The sequence below is a fragment of the Columba livia genome, chromosome 3 (assembly GCF_036013475.1).
Source record: "Columba livia isolate bColLiv1 breed racing homer chromosome 3, bColLiv1.pat.W.v2, whole genome shotgun sequence".
Lineage (NCBI taxonomy): Eukaryota > Metazoa > Chordata > Aves > Columbiformes > Columbidae > Columba > Columba livia.
Genome location: NC_088604.1, coordinates 36,422,521 through 36,448,637, shown reverse-complemented (window position 1 = coordinate 36,448,637; position 26,117 = coordinate 36,422,521). Strand labels below are relative to the sequence as shown.

Below are 26,117 nucleotides of genomic sequence, written 5' to 3'. Positions count from 1 at the left end.
TAAAATCAATTAATTTGTTATCTAGTATGGTACAGTACAGACGAATGTCTGAAAATCTAGATTCTACCCTCAGGCTTCAGTTTGCATAATTTATATTTATCACTCCAATATTAATTAGTGTAGAATCCCATACCAGCAATATTCTTAAAAGCTGTAACAAAACAGTTTAGTTTCCAAAAAGCAAACCAATTGATAGAGAACAAAACTTCCATTTCTGAGAGTTAAAGGAAATAGCAACGCATGCAAAGCATTAACACTATTGTCTTATTTTTTAAAAAAATATTTTAAAAGCAAAGAACAAAGAAAAGTGCAGCTTACCAATTTCAGGCTTCCCAGGATGTAATTCCGAAGTACGGTTTCCTTCAGCAATGTAAACGGGAAAGCTTGAACATTCAAGATATAGCTGACAGGCAGCAATAAAGGCAGGAAGGTATTCTTTAGGTGTTTTTTTCTTGTTTGCTTTCTTCACCTTAACATCAACTTGCGATTCTCTGTCCCATTTTGTGGTCTGTCCTTGCTCTCTAGCGGGGTCTACTGTGAGCTCTGCCCCTAAGGGCTGAGACATGGAACTACTCTGAATGATATACAGGTTGATAAATCTGGTTAAAAACTGTTGGACATACTCCAAGCAGCACTGCATTGCAGTCTTTTGGATCGTTTTCCCACTTGGAGTTGCTGTCCCCTGTGTCATTACGGAAGGAGGCTGGACGATGGTCTCCTCAGATCCCACAGTTGATGCTGTTTCCGTCTCTGAGGATGTGCTACCAATAACGGGAATGCCAGGAGCACTGTGACCTTCATTCAGAGCTCTGTCAATGTCATCAGTTGTGTCTGCCTGGTATTGTACAAACTCAGTGAATCCACTTTCTGATGAGCGACTGCTTGGAGGATTTTCACCATCTTCAAACACATCATTCGGATTTTCAAGTGAAACTGATGGCACCTGAGTGAGATAGAAGTTTAATGACTGTTCAAAATGGGTTATTTAGATCTTATTGAGAAAAAATTTATTTGCTTCTCCATTTGAAAGCAACAATTTTATTCCACAGCTTTAAATCTATTCATATGAATACATGTTATGCCAAATGATGTTTGGTGTTTCAGTAAGCTTGCCAAACCAAGGTAACTATAAAAAAAAAAAAGCATTGTTTATCCAGTAAAATACTTTAAATATTATTGCTTTTAACATTTTTTTCATAACATAATCATGTTTATTTTTATGAAATAATATCAAAATGCATAGGCACACACATTATTAATTTACACAGCATCATAAAACAAAATATTCACATATCAAAGAAAACTCTTCCAGCAGGAAAGAGGATATTGAACTAAGCTGCTCATGGTCACTTTAGCTAGAAAGATGCTTTTAATACTTTAGATTTTAGCATGTTCTACAAAAGGACAAGATATTTATCTGTTAATCAGAAATTGTTGCAGTCATAAAGGAGTAAAAAAATGCCTACACGCAAAGATGGCGAAAAGGAGATATCGGCCAAGAAGAATGGGAAGACTTGAGAGAGTAGGAAGAAGAGTACACTTCTCTGTGTACTTTTGAAGTTCCCACTGTACAAGTAAATATTCTCATTAGATATTAAATTATTTTAACCTAATCAGTGCCCAGATATACTACTGATAGAAAAACCACAACTATTAAAGTGTTATCACATTAGGAAGGCAAGATCAGTGTCATTTAACATTACAACTATAAGTTGCCAAAACACCTTAAAAGAGTGGACTGTGGAGCTGTAAATGAAGAAAATCTTTTGTAACCTAAAAAACATTTTTTCCACTTCTACATTTACACTAATAAAGCCAGCTTGATTTCTCAATAAAATTTATGCTAATTGATTTTAGAAATTGTCTATTAAATGTGGAAGGAACCTTAATTCATAGAAGTATATATGGTACAACTTTACCTATCTAGCATTTTCTTATATACCACTTCTGCTCAAGAAGAACCTATAGCAGCTTTCTGGACTGCTCTACCCCTGTAGTCCTATTGGTAACTGGTAGCAAAGTCTCTGCTTCCTGGTGAGAATGTGAGGCAAATACGGAAGCTTAAATGGAAATGCATGGATCAGTGACAGTAAATGCAGCTATAGAACATGCCCACATACTTCTCTTCTAGCTCTCTTACTGGTGATGGCAGATGTTGCTTGTCATCTAACAGGCCCAGAAATTATCTTGCTGTCTGACATCCTAATCACTAGCCATCTTAAATACAGAATTTAAACATAATCTAAAAATCTGAATAACTTTTTAATTAATAAATAGAAACAGATACATCATTATATATGGTGAATTACATCTTGCTTTAGCACAGGTGGAGTAAGAATGAAAATTTGTCTGAGCTAGCTTTCACTGTCTCCTGTGTTAAGATGTAATAAAAAGCTTGGGAAGCCATGAACAGTGACACTATTATAAAATACAATATGAAAGAGATCAGAAGCATGGAAATTTATTTCACTCTGTGTCTTAACAGAAGCTATAGCCACACATGAGTCAGCTGTAATTGACAGAAAAAGGCCATTGAATGTTCAAAGGGAAACTTCATTCAGTCAAAACAGAATTTAAAAAAAAAGAAAAACAATCAACCAAACCAAAAAACCCACAGAACCAAAAAACAAACCACCAGGCAGGTATCAGCTGGCTAGAAAGAATAAGGATAGGATCCTGCATAAAGGATGCCAGAGTCCTAACAGATGAGGAAAACATGAGCCAGAAGTGGACCCTTCTGGTGAAGACAGCCAACCACATACAGAACCATATTAGCAGCAAAAGCAGAGCCAGCAAATCAAAGGAAGTGATTAGTCCCCTCTGCTCAGCAGTTTTAAGACCACATGTGGAATACAGTGTCCAAGTTTGCTCTCATTAGTACAAAACAAACACTGATGTACTAAGCAAGTCCAGTGGAGGACCACCACAGGAGCACCTGATACAGAAGGAAAGCACAGACACTCATATTTGCTCAGTTTTAAGAAAAAAATTGCTAAGAATTGTGGTGAAAAGGTGTCTTCATTACTGTCTGTGACTTCCCATTGGGTAGCTGAAAAGACAGAGGCTTGCTAAGAAATTACAGTAAAAGAACAAGTGGCAACAATGCACAAGCTACAACAATGGAAATTCTGATTAAATAACACAGTGTAAACAAACAAGCTGTACAAAGAAATTGTGGAATCTTCATCCTTAGATATATTCACAACTAAGCTGGATATAATCCTGAGTGACCTGACCTAGCTCTAAAGTAAAATCTAACTTTGAAATCAGCCCTGCTTGGAGCAGTGACCTGCAACTGTCACTTCCAACCTAAATTATTCTATGATGTTCCTCTAGTTTCTTCAGCTGGAGAACAAGGATTCCAGGGCACATCACTTAATACACCTTACAAAGCCATGGTTGTGTAGACCAAACTAGACAATGTTAAAAGAGAAAGAGCTGCTGGCTGGTTTGTTTCTTTTATTTCTTTATTAAATGATTATAAGAACAGTCACAGTAAAATAGCAGATTGGTATTAATCCGATGTACCCAAACTGGGTATGACGAGAATTTATATATGCCTGATACATAATGAAAATAGATAATTCTTTTGCGTCCAGTTATTCTTAGATGATCAGACTCATGAAGTACATTACAACTTCAAACCTTAGTTGATTAGTTCATTCTTAGGCCCTGATTCTGAAGTGATTTATGCATGTACAATATTAAATCTAGATAAAAACCCTTAAGAACCAAGACCTTTTACCACAATGAAGTGCACAATTATAATTTATTTTGATGATCCAAGTTTCACATGTATTGTTGTTTATTAAACTAAAATCTAATCAAAGAGTTGTAGCTGGTTCAGCACAGACTTAGAAATCACGCTTTTCCTTTCTACACAAGAAAGTATTTTTTCTAGATGCTGCAAAACATAATCAATTACCTTTTTATTTTCCCATTCTTTGATGGAGCTGCTGTGGCCACTTGGAAGCTGCAGGACACCATCTGTACCAGCAGACAGCAATGGAGGTTGAACCTTACTAAGGATCTTCGAACAGAGTCTGAGAGAATCAGTAAGCTCAGACAAGTGCAAAGTATGAAGATGGCTTGTCAACGCAGAAATCATCCTGAGCAACAGCTGAGGCAAGTGTTCTGTCTGTATTTCAATGTACGTCTCCTAACAAAGTAATAGTAAAACTCATTAATTGAAAGGCCAGATTTCACTCAAAGTTATCTTCTGTAATAGTGGTACCTATCATTTGCTTAACTGTGTTCTAAACATACAGAACATTGAAAAAGGAAAATTAATATCTTAATATCCAAGAAAAATACATACATGCTTTACTTAAAATAAGTACAAAATTAACTTTACAGTTGGGTAACCAACAAATAGAAATATATTTAGCTCTTTTTCAGAATTTTATGCCTTGTTCACTACACAACACATGCATTACGAGATAGAATAATAAGGCTAAAGAATGCTACTATTATTATTTTAATCACCTTAATAAAATGTTTAAGAATAAAAGACAAACAAGTTAAGAACTAAAGGGAAAACAGGCTGATTGCCATACCTGACACAGCACTCTCATACTTCTAGTAGGCTTTGAAATGAGAAAGCAAAGAATTGAAGAAAGACAGGTATAGAAAAAAACAGTTCCAACAGTCTTCGCTACACTAAGCAATGTGAACAGAAAAAGATGCATCTTATCATGACATTTAAAAAAGCCTTAAAAGAAAGCTGCACATCTAAACTAGCATATCAAAATACAAAAGACTATATTTGTAACAAATACAGTGTAGTTTTAGAGAAAAGAAATAGAGGACAGACAAAAATTTTCAGGTGTAAGTATCAAAAAAACCGCTTCAGTTATATTCAACCAGACTGTTAAGAATCATACAACGAAAACAAGTCTTCTTCTAAAGATGTCCACCAATTTACATCAATACATTTTCAGGAAAAACAATTAATGAAGCAGATACAGTATTTCTGTACACTATAAATATACTGAATCCCAGTATTAGCAATAAATAAAGCAATTCTTACCAAAGAAACTATATCCAACAGAAAATCCACTAATAAGCAGAAATTTGTCAGGGGTAACTCAGATTGCTCACTACCACCTCCAGGCCCAGTTTGAAGTCTGGCATGTAATGTCCTCCTGCAAAATTCAAACAGGGTTTCACGATATTTCTCCCTCCCCCTTACATCAACCATGTTTCTGTAACTTAATTCAAAGCTGTACACATCAGGGAAAATTCCTATAAACAAAAAAGCAATCTCTAAATTTCACTGTTAAGTAGCTCACTTGGTCCCATCACATACTTCCAGAAAAAGCAGCAACCAGCCTTTCACTGTAAACCAGTCTTCATTCATAAAATAAGGAAAGTTAGGCTACAGAAAATTGCATTTTTTACTCCATCATATACTGTAATATTTACTAGTATGAGCGTGGGTACCAATAATAGAATTAAGAGTGTTACTGGAAGCACAGTAATTTTGAAGAGATCTAAACCCAAGGCTTTAAGCACTTGAGACAGAGACAACCAAAAGTTACATAAAAGGCCCATGAAGCTTTAAAGCTGTGCAAGAGGAAAACAAAACAAGCTATTCTAAATGCTCACTTCAACTTCAGCTGACCACATTGCTTTGCTGTTCACAAGACTCTTAATCTGATGAGTTTTACTGCTCAGTGAAGTAAGATTGAATGCAAATCCCCTGTAAAACCAAGCTGCAATCTGATAATATTATAAGCAAAGGATATGAACAAAGGAATAATACTTTGTTTCTCCAGTTCATTTATTCTGCTGGAGGTGGTGGTGAGGGGCAGCGTCACACTTTCAGCAATAGTTATTTATGCTAATCCTTTCCCTCTGTTTTAAAATAGTTGATGAACATATGTGCCAGGACTGAAAAAACTATTTATTTGAAATAATAGAAGCATTAGATAAACTAAGACTGAAACAGTATTTATCAAAAGATTTTAAAAATCATACTAAAGTTACATTCTGTCGGTAACCTACATTTGAAAATTAACACTTCACTTAACCCACACCTCCATTAGATTACTGTATCTAGCAACAGATAATTCTCTTCATAAAACTAGCAGCCTGTTTTACAGTTCAATTAAATGGTCCCTTTAAGTTATAACAAAAATCCTTTTTCACATTCTGTGCTACTATCCAGAAAGATTTACCATTTCATAAATTACTCACAGATTTGTTCAACTGTAATAGCTCATAAAGGATGACCTGAATTCAACTCACTGAGCCCCTGTCAAAAATAGCTTTGAGAAAAGTCTCAGTAGCAGTGAGCAATACTGAGATGGGAATAAACATTAGATACAAGAAATGCTATTTTAATTTTTAGTTGGGGAAAATAATAAGAAAAAGCCTGAGAAAAATTCAGAGGAAAATCTAAATTGCTTTAAAAGTAATAACAGTGATTTAGCAATCAAACTGGATGATATAAAGATAACTTACAAATTTATGGTTTAAAATCATTTGGTTGTGTTTTCACTTAATGATGTATCTTGTTGAACAGGAAGACAATAACTTACAATAACTTACATAACACAGCAGCTCATATAGGAAAAAAACCAACAAAACAAAACACATTCTCTAGATCCCACTTATTTATTAATAAGGCAATCTGGTATCCATGCTTACAGTAACATCTACTTACAAGTAGAGAAACTCTCACCTGCCTGTTACTCGGTTGTAGACTGCTTTTTTTACTTTTCCAATTCAGTCCAATATATAAAAATTAATTTACAGATATGTTGGAAGGGATTTCGTTTAGTCCAGCCTCTCACACTGAGCAGGACTGTTAGCAACAGTAAATAAATTCACCCACTGTTTCGTCTAGCAGAATCCTGGAACTCTCCCAAGGAAGCTCCACAGCCTCCCTCGGTACCCGTTCTGCTGCTGCACTATGTTCCCAGCCAAGCTTTTCCAAAAGTCCAACCTGAACCCCCAAGCCAACACTTGTTGCTGTCCCTTGTTTTACCATCAGTCATTACCAAAAATATGGCTGTATCAACTCTATAAATGCCCTTCAGGAAGTCAGAGGCTGCTATTTGAGCCCCCTCTTTGCCAGGCTAAACCAAAGTCACCTGCCTCAAACACCCATTAAGCATCCTATGACTCTGACTATCTCAGCAGCCCTCTACTAGAGCCTCTTCAGTTTCTCAACACTCCTCCTCAAGCAGGGTCCCCAAAGCTGGAAACGATATTCCACATGTCACCTTAGAAACACTAAGTGAAAGGAAAAATAACTTCCTTTCACCTGCTGACCATAGTCCCCCTATGTAGCCCAAGACACAAGTTACTTATGTCAGTACACTGTTGGCTCATAGAACTGAAATGTCCAAACATCTTAGTACATTATTAAACTATTCTATTAGCAATGAAAAAAACACGTTTCTACAAATTTAATTTGAAATCCCTACATCATCTATGCGTGGCCACAGCAACAATCCCTGCTCCTCTGTTGTCCCTTGGTCCTACTCCTTCCCATTAATATTTTCAGTTCTACCTTGTTTATTATGTTCACTCCTTTAGCCCTCATTGCCATGTACAGAACCCTCCCACTTTTTCTTCCCTAAAATAGCAGGGCAAAAGATAACATATTCCACAAGTCATTCTTGGTAAAGTTGATGGCTTTGCTAGACACCCAATAAGTAACCCAGTACTGGACAGACAGTACAGAACAAACTAGCTTTGAGATCACTCTGGAGTCTTTCCTCCAGCAGAGTTGCTAATTTCAACTCTTGATTTTACCCAGACACTGAGTTTGTGAGAACTCACATTGCTGAGACCAACCACATCTGATTGAAATTGGCCAAAAGATCAAAGTTAAAGGGGTGGGGAAGAAAAAGACTAAATGCTCACGTTAGACTAACTCACTTGAAGAAAAAAGCCTATAAAAAACAAAAGTCAGCTTCAACTTTACACATACAGATTCAGTATTACAACCTACCTGCAACATTCTTCAAACCAACGAGCAATGTAATCCCACATATAATAAGGCTCAAAGGAATTAAAGAGAAGATTGGCAGTTTTAATCAATTCTGCTGTTTTCTTGTTTTCTCTCAGTTTGCTGAAAGAAAAACAGAACATTTTATATTTTTACACTTCATTTCCGAGTTACATAACTACACATTATCATGAGTTTATTCTCTGCCAGTTGACACTGACAAATTCTCCTCCCCTCATCCCTACAGTGGTTGTTGCTCTAGGGCTCAGTGTATCAGCAGGCTCCTCATACCAGTGTCTTTTCACAGGTGCTAGGTTTCTTCTCTATCCTTTCTTTAGTATTAGCCTTCTAACCACACTTTTAATAGATCTGTTTTCCCATAATCATTCCTACAGTTGTTTCTTCCCCCACCTTTTAAGATATTCAGCTCAAATCTTGAAATTATTTTTTATTCCCCTCTCTGGCTCTCTTGTAGCACTTTTCATTTTTCACTCCAGAATAAAGCCCATCAATCCACTTTTCTTGAAGAACACCGATACAACGAATGCCACAACTAATCTATACCATTGACATACTGACTTCCAGCTATATAAAGCAAGCACTTTTGACATTGGTAAAGAATAAAACATAAGCTAAATACTTAAAAAATAATAAAGCCATAGACCTTCAGAGCTTTGCATCAAATACAGAAGTTGCAATTAATGTCAATGGATCCTACATTGTGAAGAAACCAGGTCATAGTCCCACAGGCTTCACAGTCATGGCTTCAGCAACAAAAAGATATTATTTAATATAAAATACATCCTATGCATTATTCACCTGCTTAGCTGTGTGTGATCTTTGTTGAAAGAAGGTTCTGCCTGAAGCTCCAGTTCTGCTTTGCACTGTGTATATAATGTTCGAAACACTTCAATCAGTACATCCTCTAGGATGGCAGGGCCTACGGAGAAATACCAGCAGTCACAGTCTTACTCATTATAGCACCACTAACAGTCCACATCTGAAAACTAAATAATTAGCTAGCCTGGGTCACTGAAATAATAAAACTATTTCTGTTCAAGTTCATAAACTACCCTAATTTCAGAAGGCTTGGTTTGGGTTTTTTATTCACATTCCAGAAATACACAGGCAATTGTAATTCTTAAGAGTATACAAAGCACAAGCAGAGTTCTTTTCCCATAACGTGTGTAAAATGATACAAACGCACTCAGTCCAAAAGCTATGTGGTCACATCAGTATAGCCCATCTTCAAGCTAGCACACCCTGTTTGAGGGATTATTAGTTCAGCTCAGTAACATGTTACTGTGAATCCATAGATTTTTCAATGAAAGGGAGCTTTCAAACAATTTCAAATACCCACTCATAAGCTACCTCATGCTGTTATCATATGGAAAACTGTACTCAATTTAAATGGAAACACGAGGTAAAATATTTTGAACATCTTCTATAATACAAGATAAGATATTTCAAGGATTTTCCTGCCTTTTAATTTGAGGCAGGTTTTCTTTAATTCTGGATATAGCCTGTAGGATACCTTTTGACATAGTGCCTCCTTCAGATTTAAGCTAAATCTCAAGTTTGAAGGAAAAATACCAAACAATCACAACTTATTCTGAAAGGAGCTTACAAAGTGGTCCTCCTTGAAATACCCTTCGCTTTTTCATGCTTTCTCCTAACCTCACTGTGCTGCCTTCAGCGAGACTGCACTCACTGAGCTAAGTAGAAATCCTGTTAGCTTCTTCCATCCTAGTTTGCTGAAAAAAATCCTCATAGTTCTGCTTACTTTATGAAATCTTAATGTATACATTGCCTCTGAAAATTTAAACTGAACCCCAGAAATCACAAACTACCAGGAAGAAGCCAAATTCTTGTCAGATATTCTGTTCTCTGCTGTCTGCCTTAACCACTTCCTTTCAAGTCGTACTCTAATTGTTGTATTCTTACTCTTTTATTATCCCACCCCCAAATCTTGGGATAGACTTCAAAAATTATTCTGATTTTTTTTTCAGTGACCTCCAAAACTGTTATTCCAAATTAAAAAAAAAATGTACAATACTTAACTGTTGTAAATACTTCTGCCATGTCTACTTTTGCCACATAGTCTTCTGCACTCACCCAATAAAAAGTGCATTTAAACACTTTAAACAGGGGAAATGAAAATTAAAAAAACCAAACAAATAAACAAAACAAAACATTTTCTTTTTAATATCTCTCATATGTGTATATTAGAAGACAGATTATTCTCAAAAGGAATAGCTGAGATTTAGAATAGTGAAAGCCACTATTTGATTAAAGAAATGGAAAAGATCCAATCTTTATCTCTCCCAACATGCAGTGAGTTCTCTGTGACTTCAACTTACTATTTCCTGTGCTGAAAACAGAAGAAATTGCATTTGGTAAAAGATAAATCTAATGAAAACATTACATTATTAGCTTGAAAGATCTAAGAAATCTAGCTAACCTCCAGTACTAAGAATACAATTTTACTTCAATTTGACCAACAAGAGAGAAAAATTCTCAAAAAGTTCAAGTAAAACAAATTAAAGACTAGAAGTAACATGAAATAACATGAAAATTACCTAGTTCAGGCTTATCCAGCAAACTGATAAGAATTCGAAAAGGCTTTAAGTCTTGCATTAATGTGCTTTCCTCTCCATGCCCATTAACCTGTAATATTCCAACCATTGCCTACAAAGAGCAAAAGGATATCAGGAAAACAAAAACAAAACCAGGAAACTGTTTCTGAAAGAAAGATGCAATAAAAGCTGCATAGAAAGAGAAAATGCTCAGTAATGGAGACCACTATTTTATCTCACTGCAGCTCATTCTCTCAACATTGCCTATGAGAATAGTTCTGTGGAACAGAACTTGGTAACTTGCACATACTTAAAGTAAAAAAAAAAAAAAATATTATAAACAGATACCAACTTAAAATATCATAAGAATAAAAGAGAAGACATTAAAAGTGATGAAGAAATTGTTTGAGAAGGCAAGGCATGTAGATACTAAGGGTTTAATAAAAAATAATCTGTCCACCTACATGGTGGAAAACTTTCTTGACTAAGTTGACTTGATAGCAACGAAAACTTCAAAACAAATGAGAAAACTGAGTTTTTATACTGAAGAAATTTAGGGAACAAACTGCAGAATTAAAAAAAGCCCAACAAAACTGCTAAACTGACACAGATTTTGCTTAGTTTTCCCTCTGTGGCTGGCTTTGCTGTCTGAGTCAAAACTAGTTTGTTTCTTGTACAGCTTCTAAAAAAAGAGGACAAAAAAGAGAGATGGGAAAGAAAACAGGCAGGAAAATGGGTTTGACCTTTCTGTCTTTTATCAACCAAGTATTATCATCTAGTATCCCAAAAGAAAAATCTTCTGTACTTGAATACGCCTTTACAAGGTCAGAATTTTCAGTATATTGTATCAATGAACAGGATGAGGGTGGACTGGAAAAAAAAAAGCACACAAAAAGACAGCTAGGGAAGAAAGCAGAAAAGAACAATGCTTTTGAAGTCTTTCAAAAGACAGCAAATGGTTTCAAAAGGCATGTGTAATTTGTATTATGTAGTGCAAGGCACTGATTTTAATGTCCACAAAAAATGTAAAGGAAAAAACAAGTGAATTATTCCCATTATAAAAAGGGGCACTCTCCATTCTACTGTAGCTAAAGGAAAAAAAAAAATAATAAAAAAATCAAATGGACTATATCAGCTCTACACTGTTCTTAGTTTTTTTCAGACAGAGAAGCTTTAATGACACTGATTAAACTAGAAAGATGGACAGATTTAAAAGGAAGACCATGAACTATCAAAAAATGTCTAACTGTTGCGAAAAGCTCATCACATTTTGTATAGAAGGTACACTTGAATAATTTCTAAATCATCTGCCACAGGATGCAGAAGAGTGACAAGAGAGGGTGAGAGTGCCAACCAGGTACTTGTTGCACTGGAATTTTATGTCCTCTTCCTCATCAGCAGAACAGCAGATCTCATCACCTTCAGACAAAACTAAAAGTGCTATGCTGGGTATCAGCTTCGTGTTGTGATGAGCTAAGTATTCTTGTGTCAGCTACTAATATTGGAATCCCCACTCTCATTCCCATATATAGTACTGCTATTCTGACTGAATAGCAGAAAAATCTTGACCTTATCAATTGGCCTTAATGATAAAATTTCTTCCCGATTTCAAGATCAGACTCAGAGCATTTTGAAAGACATCTGTACAGTTTAATTACTGTGAGAGAAGCAGTAGAGTTCTCAAGGCCAGATTATCTCAGCTCAGTCAGCAAGGCTTTAAGGGTCAAATAGTATGACTGCCAATTTGCTTAACTATTCCCGACTGCCAATGGACAGCAGAAAAGACATTCCTCCTGCCTAGAGGGAAGGAAGACCCTTCTTACTAAGACCTTCTGAGGACTGTCTGATCAAATTTTTCTGATTGCCAAGACATAGACGAGCTTCTGTATCTACAGAAGTAGAAAAGAATTCTCTAATTTCATTTTGTGAAAGAACAGGCTCCAGTGTGCTGGGCTTATAATCAAATATCTTCCACATATGCAGAAGAAGAGAGAGAGAAATATAACATTTGTCCTCATCCTACTATTATTCTAATGAAACACATTTTTCCATATCTTCATTTTTCCACTGAGAAAGTTTTAGAGGAATAGGACACAATATCACAAAAAGACAAAAATTATGTGATCACATTGAAACAGCAAGACAGAAGATAAGGATACAGCAACTTTGATCAGCATCCATTTATGAAGATATACGCCACAATGAAACATCGTATAACCACCTGGACTAACATCTCCTTAGAGAAGGTGTTGAAATAGTAAGTGGCGTGCTCCTCAGGATTGCTGTGCCTTGTACTTCTGGGTCCTACAAGGGCACCATTGTTATCAAAACCTTCAAGCAAGCAAAAGACAAGGCAAATAAGTGTTTGTCTCTTAAGAGAATATTTTGCCAATTTCTTTAAACTAGAAATCAACACACTAGCACTGATAACTTACCAAGATGAAGTCCAAGTAATGTTGGCAAGAGAAAGATGATTTTATAGAGTTTAATACAGGAAATTAAGTAATACTTTCAATGCAAATGACTTTGCTCACAAATTACAAACTTTAGTTTTATGCATCATTATTGATCAAATTACTTCTTGTACAAAACAAATGTTCGCAAACAGTGCACAAACCACACCGTCCTAGAGTATCTTAAAAAAAAACCTTGTCCCACAAAAACATTTCAATATTGATATTATCAGAACACAAAATTCAAAATTTTAAATATAAAAATATGATCACCAAAACCACGCTGACATGACAAAGGCACTTAGAGACAATATCAGTCATAATAAACAAAATCAACTTTGTTATTCAAAAATACATGAAGTAGATAGACCTTTGTTTTATAAGTTTGTAACTTTTCTAAGCAGATTTTTATTCTACAGGAAAAAAAAAAAGCTTAAGGAAAAATATCATTAATAAAAAGAAATCAACAAGTCAGTCGGGATATCAAACCATTTCACATAAGCATTTTCGAAAGTTTTCGTCCCCAAGTGACAAAAATAGAAGGAAAGACAGAGAAGACAAATGTCCTTTAGCAGCAACTTAAAACGACTGTTAACAATGGTTAAGTTAACTTGGATTTAAAGATATGCCTAGAGAACATTAATAGACCACTCCCAGCTACAAAACAATAGGAAGGAAAAGCTAACACCACAATTAAATAATGTCACACAGACTATCAGATGTCAGAGAGTCTTCTAGCATAACTGACACCCCCTCCCACCTGCACTGTTTTATACTAGGAGTAGAATATAACGGTAATACAAATGCAGCAGACTGACAAAAGAAAAATCAAGCTATATTTCCATAAAGTATGTTGAAATATACAGCAAGCAGAAGCACTAGTTGTTCACAAAACAGGACCAGGAACAGCCACTGTAAAAGTATCTTCTGAAGTTACTTTATCTTTCAGTGGAGACCATGCTCATGAAATAGCTGTAGAAGAAGGTTCCACAGCTAATAAAACAGCATGATATTTTAAATATAAAATATACTTTTCATTGTCAGCAAAAACACATAACTAATCCACCAAATGTAGACAAAACATTAGTGCAGTGTTTAATCTGGAAATTATGTTTTCCCTTAATTGGAAAATGTAGGTACAGAATGTGACAGTGCATTTCATTATCTTTCTTTGAAACATGAGTAATTTGCAAGACTGTCTTGAGAAATGCCTAACTAAAGAAGCCAGGATTTTTTTTTTCATATTTATCCTCTAAATCCCTGTAACATCTACAGCAAAAAAACAATCCCCTCATGCAAAACACTGTTGCTGACTTCATCCCTTGGTAACACCAGCCCTCCCTCCTGTCCCTTTACTTATTCCCTTGCTCCCCAATCACCCACAGGTCACCTGCCTCTGATGCTTTAACTATCAGCTGGGAAAGGTGCAAGAGCTCCTGGGAAGGGTCTTGGGTAGCCTGAGGAACACAACTGTGCTTGCTGGTGAGCTGGGAAGCCAAATACGGAAAGGTCACAGCAGACCCTAAGTCTTCCCCTCAAGTAGAAAAAAACATGTCTCTCCATTCAGGCTCCAGTTTCTGTGGCACTCTTAGGAACCCACATGTCAGAGATCTCAGCTTCACTCAAAGTGGGTTGAAAGTGGTTCTGAAGAGTAACAGGCCAGTTTCATGTGACCACTAGCTCCATTTCCCTAAAGTAATACAGCTGAATAAGAGTAAATGTTTCCCAAAATTTTCCAATTTCTAGTTTTCTAAATATTTCCCAAATAGTTAGAGTCTTCTAAACAGCGAGTATTTTCTGCTACTCTCTTCTGATTACATGCTAGTTTTATATAAAAGAAAAATTAAATGGGTATTCTATTGATAATCTACCATTTGGTAGAAGTAAAAGCTGTGCATCCCATCATTGATCAATTTTTACCACCAAAAGGCATTGAAATAACGGTCTAGCTGCATGGATAACATAAGTGATTGGTGATTTGTTAATTTCATCATGCAAATATCTAATGAAGCTTAGAGTTTGCATACTCAAGCCTCCATCAATACAATACCAACATTTTTCAACATGTTTTTATTTTCATCCTTTCCATGCTGCTGTGTTCTAACTGCCATTTACACTCTATAATGCCCGTTCTGATTTTTTCCTCTTTATGTGTTTAGGAAGACATAAGTTGCCTTTTAGTGTCTATTTATGCCTGTGTAGTGCACCAGGCTCTATCCCTGAATGTGGCCTGTAATTGCTGCTGTAGGAAAATGTACCGATAATTTATACAACAAGAAAGCATTCCAGCATTACATTCTTCATCTTTTATGTACACAGAGACAGACTGTGCTTTTCTTTTTTACGATACAACTTAAGCATCTCATTTTTCCAAAAAAGCTTTCTCCACAATATGGTAAAATACTTCAAATGAATACAATCCTTCCTCCACTGTTAGACAACAATGAAATGAAATACAAACCTACCCAGAAGCCACGCATAAAGCCTTCGGTTGAGTGACATATCCCTGCGCAGTACTACATGAAGGGCTGCTGACAAAATTCTGATCATGTCTGGACGTGTTGCCTGAAGAAGTTAGAAGCGTGGTTAAATTTAACTATGAAAAGTAATGCTTTTTCTATGCTAGCACTAAAACATAGTTAGTGTTCTGACATTTGTGAATTCAGAATAGTACAATAAAACAATCTTGCTCTTACGAAACCTAAATATGATTATTATTTGGAACAGACACTTCATAACAGCATGCACCCTTTAGGAACAGCAAAAAATACTTCACTGCGTTAGCAGCTCATTTTTGTTACAAGACACTTTGTTTACTGGACAAAAGCCCTGGGAGCAAATTCAATTAAAATCCAGCCTAAAAACAAACAAAAACCAAACAAACAAAAAACACCCCACCACACAGAAGAATTTTAAGTATCTTTGAATCTCTCACTACTTTAAATGTTTGTGTAAGTCTTTAATATTAAAAATAAATGCTGTATCAATAATATCTCCATTCTAGAATCTGAACAGAGACACTCCAAGTACTCCTATAGTAACTGACAAATGTGAATAAACCATTTCTACAAGCAAGAACACGCTTCTTTTTACAGGAAAGCACAGGTTTTCCATAAGTTCTAAGAAGGTGAGAACAAAACTTGTATAAGTTTTCCTCCCAAAGTAAAATAAATCCTGAATAATTTAAAAATAGAAAGGGGCTAATAATAAATGCAGTCCAAAAAAATTACCTAGAAGTTGTAATGTCTCCCACTACTGCTAGGGCTAACTACTCACGCAAAACCAATAATCATTTTCAATTCTCCAGTGTTCTGAATCAGTTATGCTAAGAGGATTAACTTTTGCTGCTTTTGAACACTTAGAATTGGAAGCTTGCACATGAACAGATAATTTGTTTTATAATCAAATTAGAGCAAATTAAAAGCTTCTGCATAAGCTGATCATCATAATTTATATTGGGTTTGCATATTCAGAAGTTAAAGTTCACTTCAAAGTTAGTACATCAAGTTAAAAAGCAGAAGGACAGAGACCATGACATGAGAATAGCCAAACCTATCAGAGAAACTGTTACATATGACTCTTGTTCAAGCTTGGAGAAAATCATTAACAAAGACAGACTAAAGACTGCTACAGCTTTAAGAAGCATAGTACATTTAGTACTCTCATCTTAATAACCTACCTGGCTCATGTGGAAAGGAAAACAAAAAAGGATAAGGTCCAACGTGCTCCTCTGTACTAAAACACTGGTATCTTGCACTGATGTGCTTACCGCTTCCACCTGAAGTAACAGCAGACCCCCAAAATAGTTATTTACTGTATTATTTTAAGAAGGTAGATATAAAAGAACACTCACTAAATAAGAACAGACATTTATAATTTCACAATTGTTATTATTTTTTAAGTTATTATTTTAAAATTTTGAATAATTAAACAAGATAAAATAGGAAAAAGTTTCACCACTGAAGAAACATATAATCAACATAGGTTCCCTGAACTACACAAACACTAATCTTTTGATTTTTTATATTACCAATGAATATCTAAAGTTTATAAGACAAAATCATACTCTATATATTTTTCAAACAATATGACGTAACTCAACCACTTTCAACTGAAGTGTGTCCTGAAGGGAAAGTCTTATACAAAACCTAAACCGTTCTGAAACACTAACTCAGCTTTGCAACACTTATCATGCACAAAGCTATCACTTTGATTTGAGCTACAATAAATAAACATGCATTTTAACCTCTTCGAAGGCTATATTCAAAGACAGAGAAGACATCTAGACCCCCTAGAATTATATTACTATATAAATAAGTAACACAGTATCACAGTATGTTTGGGATTGGAAGGGACCTCAAAAGATCATCTAGTCCAATCCCCCTGCTGGAGCAGGAACGCCTAGGTGAGGTCGCACAGGAACATGTCCAGGCGGGTTTTGAATGTCTCCAGAGAAGGAGACTCCACAACCTCCCTGGGCAGCCTGTTCCAGTGCTCTGGCACCTTCACTGAGAAGAAGTTTCTTCTCAAATTTAAGCGGAACCTCTTGTGTTCCAGCTTGATCCCATTACCCCTTGTCCTATCATTGTTTGCAACCGAGAAGAACCTGGTTCCATCCTTGTGACACTCACCCTTTATATATTTATAAACATTGATAAGGTCCCCCCTTAGTCTCCTCTTCTCCAAACTAAAGAGACCCAGCTCCCTCAGCCTTTCTTCATAAGGGAGGTGCTCCATTCCCTTAATCATCTTCGTTGCCCTACGCTGGACCCTCTCCAGCAGTTCCCTGTCCTTCTTGAACTGAGGGGCCCAGAACTGGACACAATATTCCAGATGTGGTCTCACCAGGGCACAGTAGAGGGGAAGGAGGACCTCTCTCGATCTACTAACCACCCCCCTTCTAATACACCCCAGGATGCCATTGGCCTTCCTGGCCACAAGGGCACAGTGCTGGCTCATGGTCATCCTGTTGTCTACCAGGACCCCCAGGTCCCTTTCCCCTACACTGCTCTCTAATATGTAATTTCCCAACCTATACTGGAACCTGGGGTTGTTCCTGCCCAGATGCGGGACTCTACATTTGCCCTTGTTAAATTTCATTAGGTTATTCCCCGCCCAACTCTCCAGCCTGTCCAGGTCCCTCTGGACGGCAGCACAGCCTTCTGGTGTGTCAGCCACTCCTCCCAGCTTAGTGTCATCAGCAAACTTGCTGATAGTACACTCAATTCCCTCGTCCAAATCGTTAATGAATATATTGAATAATATTGGCCCCAGTACTGACCCCTGAGGCACTCCACTAGATACTGGCCTTCAACAGCTATGTTGTTCTTGTTTCAAAAAAACATTACCATTAATTCAATGTCACTGCCAATTATGTAGAGTTGATCCTCCATTGAAAGCTTCCTGTTCAAGTGGGAGAGGACATAGGTGATCCCAGGCAAGCGAACGGCAGGGCTGGTGAGGAGGCTGCCCCAGAGAGCGCTGTAGAATGCTGACTGATCCACAGCCGAGGCAACCTTCTCCAACAGCGTGTTCGTTCTGCAGAATAAAATCAAGTCAGCTGAATTAGGGCACGCATCACAGCCCTTGCCTCTACCCTCAGTTTCAATAAATATATAAGTAAATCATTACAGGAAGGTCAAAACTTTCTTTTGAGAGGTCAAGAGAAGCCCCAACTATATGTTGAACCTTATAGTGCAGCTTGAACAGAATGATCCAGCTAACAAACATGGGGGGCAATCTGGCTTGCAAAATACTTCTCCCTGCCCACAGCTTCGCCTTATGTGCTCCTTATGTTCAAAAAGCCAAATAACTTCCTCACCTGCTACTTAAAGCCAACTGTTGCTACCAACAGAGGTTGCAGAGAGACAAGAGGAAAGCACAGCTACTGAAGAATCAAGCAAATGGCTTTTGCCCTCTCATTCCTTGCACTGAGCACTTCTGGCAATAACAGGACATAAAAATACCACAATTCTTTGAGCATAAGTAATCATAGAATCATTTTGATTGGAAGAGACCCTCAGGATCATCGAGTCCAAGCATAACCTAACTCTAGCACTAAACCATGCTCCTAAGAACCTCATCCAAATGCCTTTTAAACACCTTCAGGGATGGTGACTCCACCACTTCCCTGGGCAGCCTGTTCCAGTGCCTCACAAACCTTCTTCATGAACAAATTTTTCCTAATATCCAATCTAAACCTCTCCTGGTGCAACCTCAGACCATTTTCTTTTGTCCTATCATTTGCTACTTGGCAGAAGAAACTGACATACAAGACTAAGTCTACTTAGAAATATTTAATGAAAAGTTGCAGAAAAAAAAAAAATCAAGGATATCACCTTATTAATATATATCATTAACATATATCCTTACCTTTCATAATACTCTGACCCTTCCTCTAACCCAGGCAGAATCCCAGTTAACAGTCCTTGCAGTCCTGGTTTTAAGGTTTTCCCCAAAGGGAGGTAATAGATCTCATACAGACTCAATAACGTTGGCTTGACAGACATAGCGGCATTGGCAAGGAGTGGAAATAGTCCAGAACTGTGAAAAATAAATTTTAGATGTTTTATGAAGCCTCTCATGTGAACATCTTCAGATGTTACTGGCATGTCCAGTGTAGTTGTAAGTATCAGGTTTTTATCTTAGAATTTTGCACAGGTGTAGACCACCATGCAACATGACTGCCTTCCAGACTGACTGTGTCTTTCACCAAGAAAACAAATATGAAAAAACAAAAACATCTCTGCAAGACAAAAATGTTAATTTCACCCATGCTGAACTACATCACAATGGAAAATAGATTTTAAAATAATACACAGTCTTTGCACTTAAGAAAAACCAAAAATGGATGAGAATATCTGAGGAAATTTACAGAAATACTTTTCTGTAAAAAAAGAAAAAAGAAAAATAATGATGTTTTATTTCACCGTGTAACCTAAAGATAATTTAAAGACATTTATATTGTTAAGCAGCAAAAAAGTACATATTTACTTCAGAATTTAAGTCTGAAAACAGATTCTCAAACTAACAGTAAACCCACTGTTCATGATCCAGTATTTAAAGGATTTTAAACATTTGAGGTATGTTTTGAGCTTACCATGAAGGTAAGTTCATAAAAGTTAGAAATGTGACCAGCTAAGGCAAAGTTACCTACATACTAAAAATATTTTTACTATTGCTACTAAATATAATAAATTATTACAAACAGTACCAATAATCAAAGGCATGTGAAAAGAACCGTAATCTTCAAAAGCACTGAGGACTCAGGTCAGAAGACCTTTAACACACAAAGAATAAAATGAAAGAACAGTAAAAATGGTAAGTTGGAGACAAAGGTCTTAAAATAGAAACCTACAAATCTATTATTTTTAAAAAAGTGATACAAAGCTACCCATGTTACAGGAGAATAGAAAAAAATCTTTCCAAACTACAAAAACGTTTGTAAAAATTATTTTTGCCTTTATCTGTCTTGAAGAACAATTATTTTGCCATTGTCAATTGGTTTCTTTTTTTCTGCAGAAAATGTCTTTTTGTTCAATAAACAGCACACTGTCCCACAGCATTTCTTTGTAAGGCTGCTCATTCTTCGGCATTTGATGTTCAGGCATTGTCATTCTGCTTTCACGAAAAATACTGGAATCTTTGATAACGCCTTAATGTGAATGTCAGTCTTCTCCCAAGCATCAGTAACAATGGCTTTTAGTTATATTACACAAGGTAGCATTTTCCACTGTCCTAGAACTTATTGGTAACAAGATATTGCAGCTACTGAATCACCACACAAAGAAAAAACACAAGGTGCGGTTTCAAAGAATCTTTACAAACATGGAAACACCAAACTGAGACACTCCTCTCCACCCTCTCAAATGTAACTGTACCTAAACGTCTTGACAATGCAAGACAGAACAGCTGATGTTAAGGCATACAATTTATTTCCAAGCATTAACAAACACCTTTGCTATCTATACAGAATTCTACTTTATTTCACCATTTCTCAAACTGGTGAAATCTTAATCTCTAGGGATAGCTAAAGAGTAAGAACCATGCGTGACTGCGTGTATACAGATATGCCTGTGCCTTACATAGTGAATAGAATAATGTCTTGCCCTCCCCACCCAACCAAAAAGGGAGGTTTGGGAATCAGCATATTTCCCTACATTTACTTTTCAAGGTTATCTTTCCTTTTCATTATCACCAGTTCTAGAGCCTGAAAAACATTTTGTACTTGCCTCCCATTCGAACAAAACATACGATATTTCTGTTGATCTAATTGCTTGGAGGAAAAAGTTTCTTGGCACAAACTATACTAAAATTCTTTTCCAATAGTACTTAAGTTACAATAGAAAACTGTAATGTGAATACATTGAAATAAGTGCTAATACTTCAGTTACTTTACATACCATACAAACATGCACAAAACTTTGTTTATTTCAATAAAGAAATAACAATTTTCAGGTTTTTTAGCACTACAGTTTGCTTCTAAGAAAAGATTTGGTGATATGTTTATCTTCTGATACACAATATTCAGGAGAAAAGTATTACACAAGCACCAATAACATCGGGGAAAGAAACTGCTTGATTCTTCCTATGTAGCAAAGCAATACTATCAATATAAAGTGCAGGAAACCAAAAATATCTCAACTATGCAACTGGAATGCAGTTGTTAAAACCATTATACCTGTAGAGGAAAAGATCTTTGGCCAGACGTTTGGGTCCAATGATTTTGAAAATTATCTCATACGTTTCAAGTGCCTTCCGATGAACCCCTCCCGGCAAGGCTGGATGAAGACATTGTGCCAAGCGCTTGCCTATAGTCAGCTTTTTTGGTACTACCTGGTACTTTGCGTTGTTCTGCAGTACCTGATAAATCAACACATTAAGAAAAACAGCACAAGACAAGTTAAACATCAGATGCACATTTTACAAATGAGTTCCTGAACATGGTCAGTAAGTCACAACACATGCCTAGGTTACAATACAAGGAAAAAAAAAGTTTACGATGTATCATGTAGCTTTTTCTTTGAAATGCCTTTCACTTGTACACTTGCTATAGGTGAAATTGCCAGGGCATTTAAAACTTCCCTTGCAATGAGCTCCTTACTTACAGATTGTCCACTTCATTTTACTCATCCTTTTGAAGACAAAGATTACTATCTCAATTTGTTAAAACAAATAATTTCATAAAAATATCGCTCATATTTATACTGGCTATTATTTTTCACACTATTTCAATAACACTGAATTAGATTAGCAGTAAACGTTAGTAATAAAAAAGGTATTGCATTTTTTTCCCCACTGGAAATGTAAATAACTTTTCCCTTTACTTACAATTACAAAGGGTTCAACTGTAAATCTTAGAAAGGCATTTGATTTGTTTGTTCCTTGCACACACCCAACATTTGGCTCAGACTGTTAAAATATTTGCAAGAATATTAGACTGCTAGATCCTTGTACTTGTGTATTTCAACATCAGTACCCTTTGTTAGTTCCTGGATCTTTTCCAAGAGCACCTGCTAGGCATACCTTGTTTAGCTTTCCAAGTGCTGATATTAAATCTGCCCATTCACTGGAATATTCAAAGTTTTTCAGTGCTTTGTCAACAGCTGCTACATAGTTTCTGTATTTGGAATCTGTCAGCAGCTCCAGCTCTTCTGTGTTCATCCTCCCACGGTGTCCCCACTAGAGAGTAACTTGCAATTCATGTACAGACATTAGCTGTTCAAAAAACAAAACCACCCTGAAACAATTGCTTCCATAGATAAGGTATTAAAAAAAAAAAAAAGCTCAAAAAGCACTATATTTTCCTCAAAGGCATTAAGAAATACTCTGAAATCAGTTTACAGCCGTTTACACAAAAGTTAAGATATTGCACACAAATACTTCACACGTCCAAATGTATACTTGTAATGAAGTCCTGTTTGAAACAAACAAAAACAACATCACCAAAACAAACCCCACAAAAAAACTCCAAACCTAAAAAGTTAATGCCCTGCCCCTCTGTTTATTCTAAACAATGAAACAAAGGAATGTTTTTATTTTCTTTTTTTCCTCCTCTGGGTTCACCAGCAGAAAACCCCACCTTTCCACAGATCAGCCCTTCTGAAAACAGAAGACACCAATCTTCCTGTTCCCCTTCCAGGCAGAAGACAGGAATGAAGGACACATACAAGAGTCATACCATATTCAAGAATACTTTCATGCCTCAACACTTCTTTTCATAAGACCTGGTATTCTAATTCAGCAATGCAACTCTACTTTGTTTTTACATTATCATCACCCACATACAACAAAAGTATATGGTTACTAGTGTTCTGTAATCAAATGCTTTTGCAATTTGCTCTATATATTTTCATCATATGGTAGTGTACACCAAGTAATTATAATTAAGATATTGCAGTTCCAGAAACACCACCTCATACTTTTATAGGTCATACACCATTTATTTCATGATATTCAATCATTATTAAAAAAAGAAATATGCTTTTAAAGCTACCGTAGCCCCAAGCAATTATAACCTATAATAGGAAATCCTATTGTAGCAAGCCTGTAAAAGGCAGCTTTGTTACACTTTTAACTGGGGTCAAGGAAGACAATTGTGTGCAGCACAGGCTGTAGCATGGTAGACCAACCAACCAACCAACACAATCAAAAACAAAAATACCCACAACCATGGAACATATATAAAGAGGCTACATTCACCAGACTGTCTACCAGGTACGATAAATAAGAGTCACATGAAAAGAGTGGCTTCAGTGAGCCCTTCCAAAGTGTCTGGAGAACATATCTCATTGGCCCCTTTTCCCAGTGAATAGCAATATGACACAGGAGCAGGACTGCTTGAAATGCAAAATGCCTATGAAAAAAATAGAGCAGAAGAATTAGCAGAAATAGGGACATTTTGATTTCTGATGGTTCTATAGTTGACGGAGATAATAGACTTACTTTTAAATTTTGCTCAGGAAAAAGTTCAAGTGTTTTTGGATCAGAAAAGACTAACAATTCAACCTGTATTACTTCAGGTAATCACAGAATTATAGAATAGTTTGGGTTGGAAGGGATTTTTAAAGGTCATCTAGTCCAATCCCCCAGTTGTGCAAGATGCATCAAAAGCATCAACTTTCTTCTGCCTTTTATCATATACAATCAATTTAAAATATTTTATATGGACACATAAAAATCTTTATTTGACTTGTACTACACCCATTCCTCCCTTCAAATAGTGTTTCTGTCCAAAATGGCTATGAAGCTTCTATTTAATAACTTCAACAGTCCTCATACGGAGTCACCACTGACTGAACATCAAACCCTAGGACTGGTGACTCAATGTTTTCAGCTATCTGAAGGCTGGTTCCTTGCCATGTTCTTGGAACAACCCCAAAACCTACAAACTATGTAAGTATCGATACTGTTTTACCTTTTCAGCACTCCAAAAGTTAAAAATGAAGAAAGCTGTACTCTGACATCTCCAAATAAAGACAGGAGTAAATCAAGCTCAAAATTTTGTGATCATAATCTTGTCAAGTTTACCACAAAGTGCCCTAGTAGGTTTTTTGCTCCCTCATTTTTGTTCCTTTAATTAGCAGGTGCTTCTGAAGATAAATTGATAAGAACTCAGATTTAGAACAACAAAGCTTGAGAGGATTAAGTGCTAGACGAACACCAAGAAAGCGTTGTTTCAGTCAGACGGTCCACCACCACTCAAGGTCAAAATTCTGGATTATTCATTTATTTATCCTTATTACTATGTTTCTCCTCATATTGATGATCTCCTGGTTTCTCAGCATTGTAACGGAATTTGTAAGAGAGAAGAAACACAAGAAGAGAAGCGTATAGTTATGGACAAAAGGCAGAAAAAGAGCTGGGATAGTAGAAGTGAATAAAAGTGTCAATAACTACAAACCTTTTGCACTCTAGATTCTGATGGCAGACTAATAACGACAGATTGTCTCCAAGGCAGAACAGAAATGCAAACCATTATTTAAAAAACATATTCTGGGTGCCAAATCAAGAGATTTTTGCGATACTGCGCTGGCATAAAGCACTTAGATAACACTTTTTAGTTCAAATAGTATCTCATGGGCTTCGTTTTATAATAACCACCCTTCTTGGGATTAAGTCTGTAAGATATCAGATTTGCTTTGAAAAAGCTGCAGAATGGCAACAGATTTCCCAAAGAGATGGTGGCACAATAGCCAATGTCTGATCTCCAAAAGCAAAATAAAGTACTAACACTTAAAAAAGAAGAAAGGACCAACATACAAAAGTAGCACAATTCTCATTTTTCCAGGCACAAAAGATGGGGAAAGAACTTGACACAGTGGATAATGCTTTCTGAGTGAAAAAAGCATCATCATCCCTTTTTTTGTATCCAGCTGAAGCATAAATGCAACAACCACTTATGACAGAGTAGAAACAGGGCTCTGTCCTCCTCAAGGGCCTGAAAAACCTGCAAGCTGAGAGTGGACAGATTCAGGATTATCAAAGGTTAGACAAAAACAGCAGGAACACAGGGTTAAACAGACAGCTTTCTTTGGACTTAAACTGATCAGAATATTCTCTTCCTATTTGAAAACAAAAAACATTAACAATTTCGACTGAATAATCTATACTTTAAGACAAGTCTACCACATGCCAGCTGATACTAATAGACTTACTCTAGTCCTGTAATTGATATTTACATTTACCTATATGTTAGCAGCAACTTTAATCACTATAAAGTTTTGCATAGAGAAGAAAAAGCATACTGTTTTTTTACTGCTCTATTGTTGTAGTCTCATTTTTCTTTCTAAAAAACCAATAAGTTTTATATTGTTTGAGGTTACAGGGAAAGAAAGAATTTTTGTATATTTTCCCCACAATTAAAATTCTCTGTTTTAAACAATATATCTTCCAAATCATATCAGTAATCATAATAAGCCAAGGATACACATACTATGTAAATATTATGTATCATTTTTATATACCTGACACTATTTTTATTCTAAGATCATTAAAACTACAAGAATGTCCATTTTTATCAGTTCTCATATATAAAAATATACTTCTCCCACAAGGTTTACTTTTTGTTCAGCCTGAAGACATTCTAAAATATAGCTTTTAATCTTTTCTCACTTCTATCATGTATCC

General features: G+C 36.1%; 1 protein-coding gene across 8 annotated transcripts in view; it reads right to left on the bottom strand.

Annotated features, from left to right (window-relative positions):
- The window catches only part of DOP1A (DOP1 leucine zipper like protein A), a 65,801-nt gene that overhangs the window by 30,859 nt on the left and 8,825 nt on the right, over positions 1-26,117 (bottom strand). For 4 of the 8 annotated variants that reach the window (XR_010471221.1, XM_065056398.1, XM_065056402.1 and 1 more), the window contains exons 2-15: positions 22,515-22,706; positions 21,670-21,851; positions 19,362-19,532; positions 18,338-18,527; positions 16,669-16,767; positions 15,455-15,554; positions 12,758-12,867; positions 10,540-10,648; positions 8,780-8,900; positions 7,964-8,083; positions 5,030-5,144; positions 4,557-4,586; positions 3,926-4,159; positions 319-943 (exon numbers count right to left, since the gene is read on the bottom strand). Coding sequence is in view for 7 of the 8 variants with exons in the window: in XM_065056398.1 (XP_064912470.1) it covers positions 319-943; positions 3,926-4,159; positions 4,557-4,586; positions 5,030-5,144; positions 7,964-8,083; positions 8,780-8,900; positions 10,540-10,648; positions 12,758-12,867; positions 15,455-15,554; positions 16,669-16,767; positions 18,338-18,527; positions 19,362-19,532; positions 21,670-21,851; positions 22,515-22,652 (2,344 nt within the window). In the remaining variant the exon portion in view is untranslated. The remainder of the gene's footprint in view (positions 1-318; positions 944-3,925; positions 4,160-4,556; positions 4,587-5,029; positions 5,145-7,963; positions 8,084-8,779; positions 8,901-10,539; positions 10,649-12,757; positions 12,868-15,454; positions 15,555-16,668; positions 16,768-18,337; positions 18,528-19,361; positions 19,533-21,669; positions 21,852-22,514; positions 22,707-26,117) is intronic. The other 4 variants (XM_065056400.1, XM_065056403.1, XM_065056401.1 and 1 more) reach the window with 2 other exon arrangements.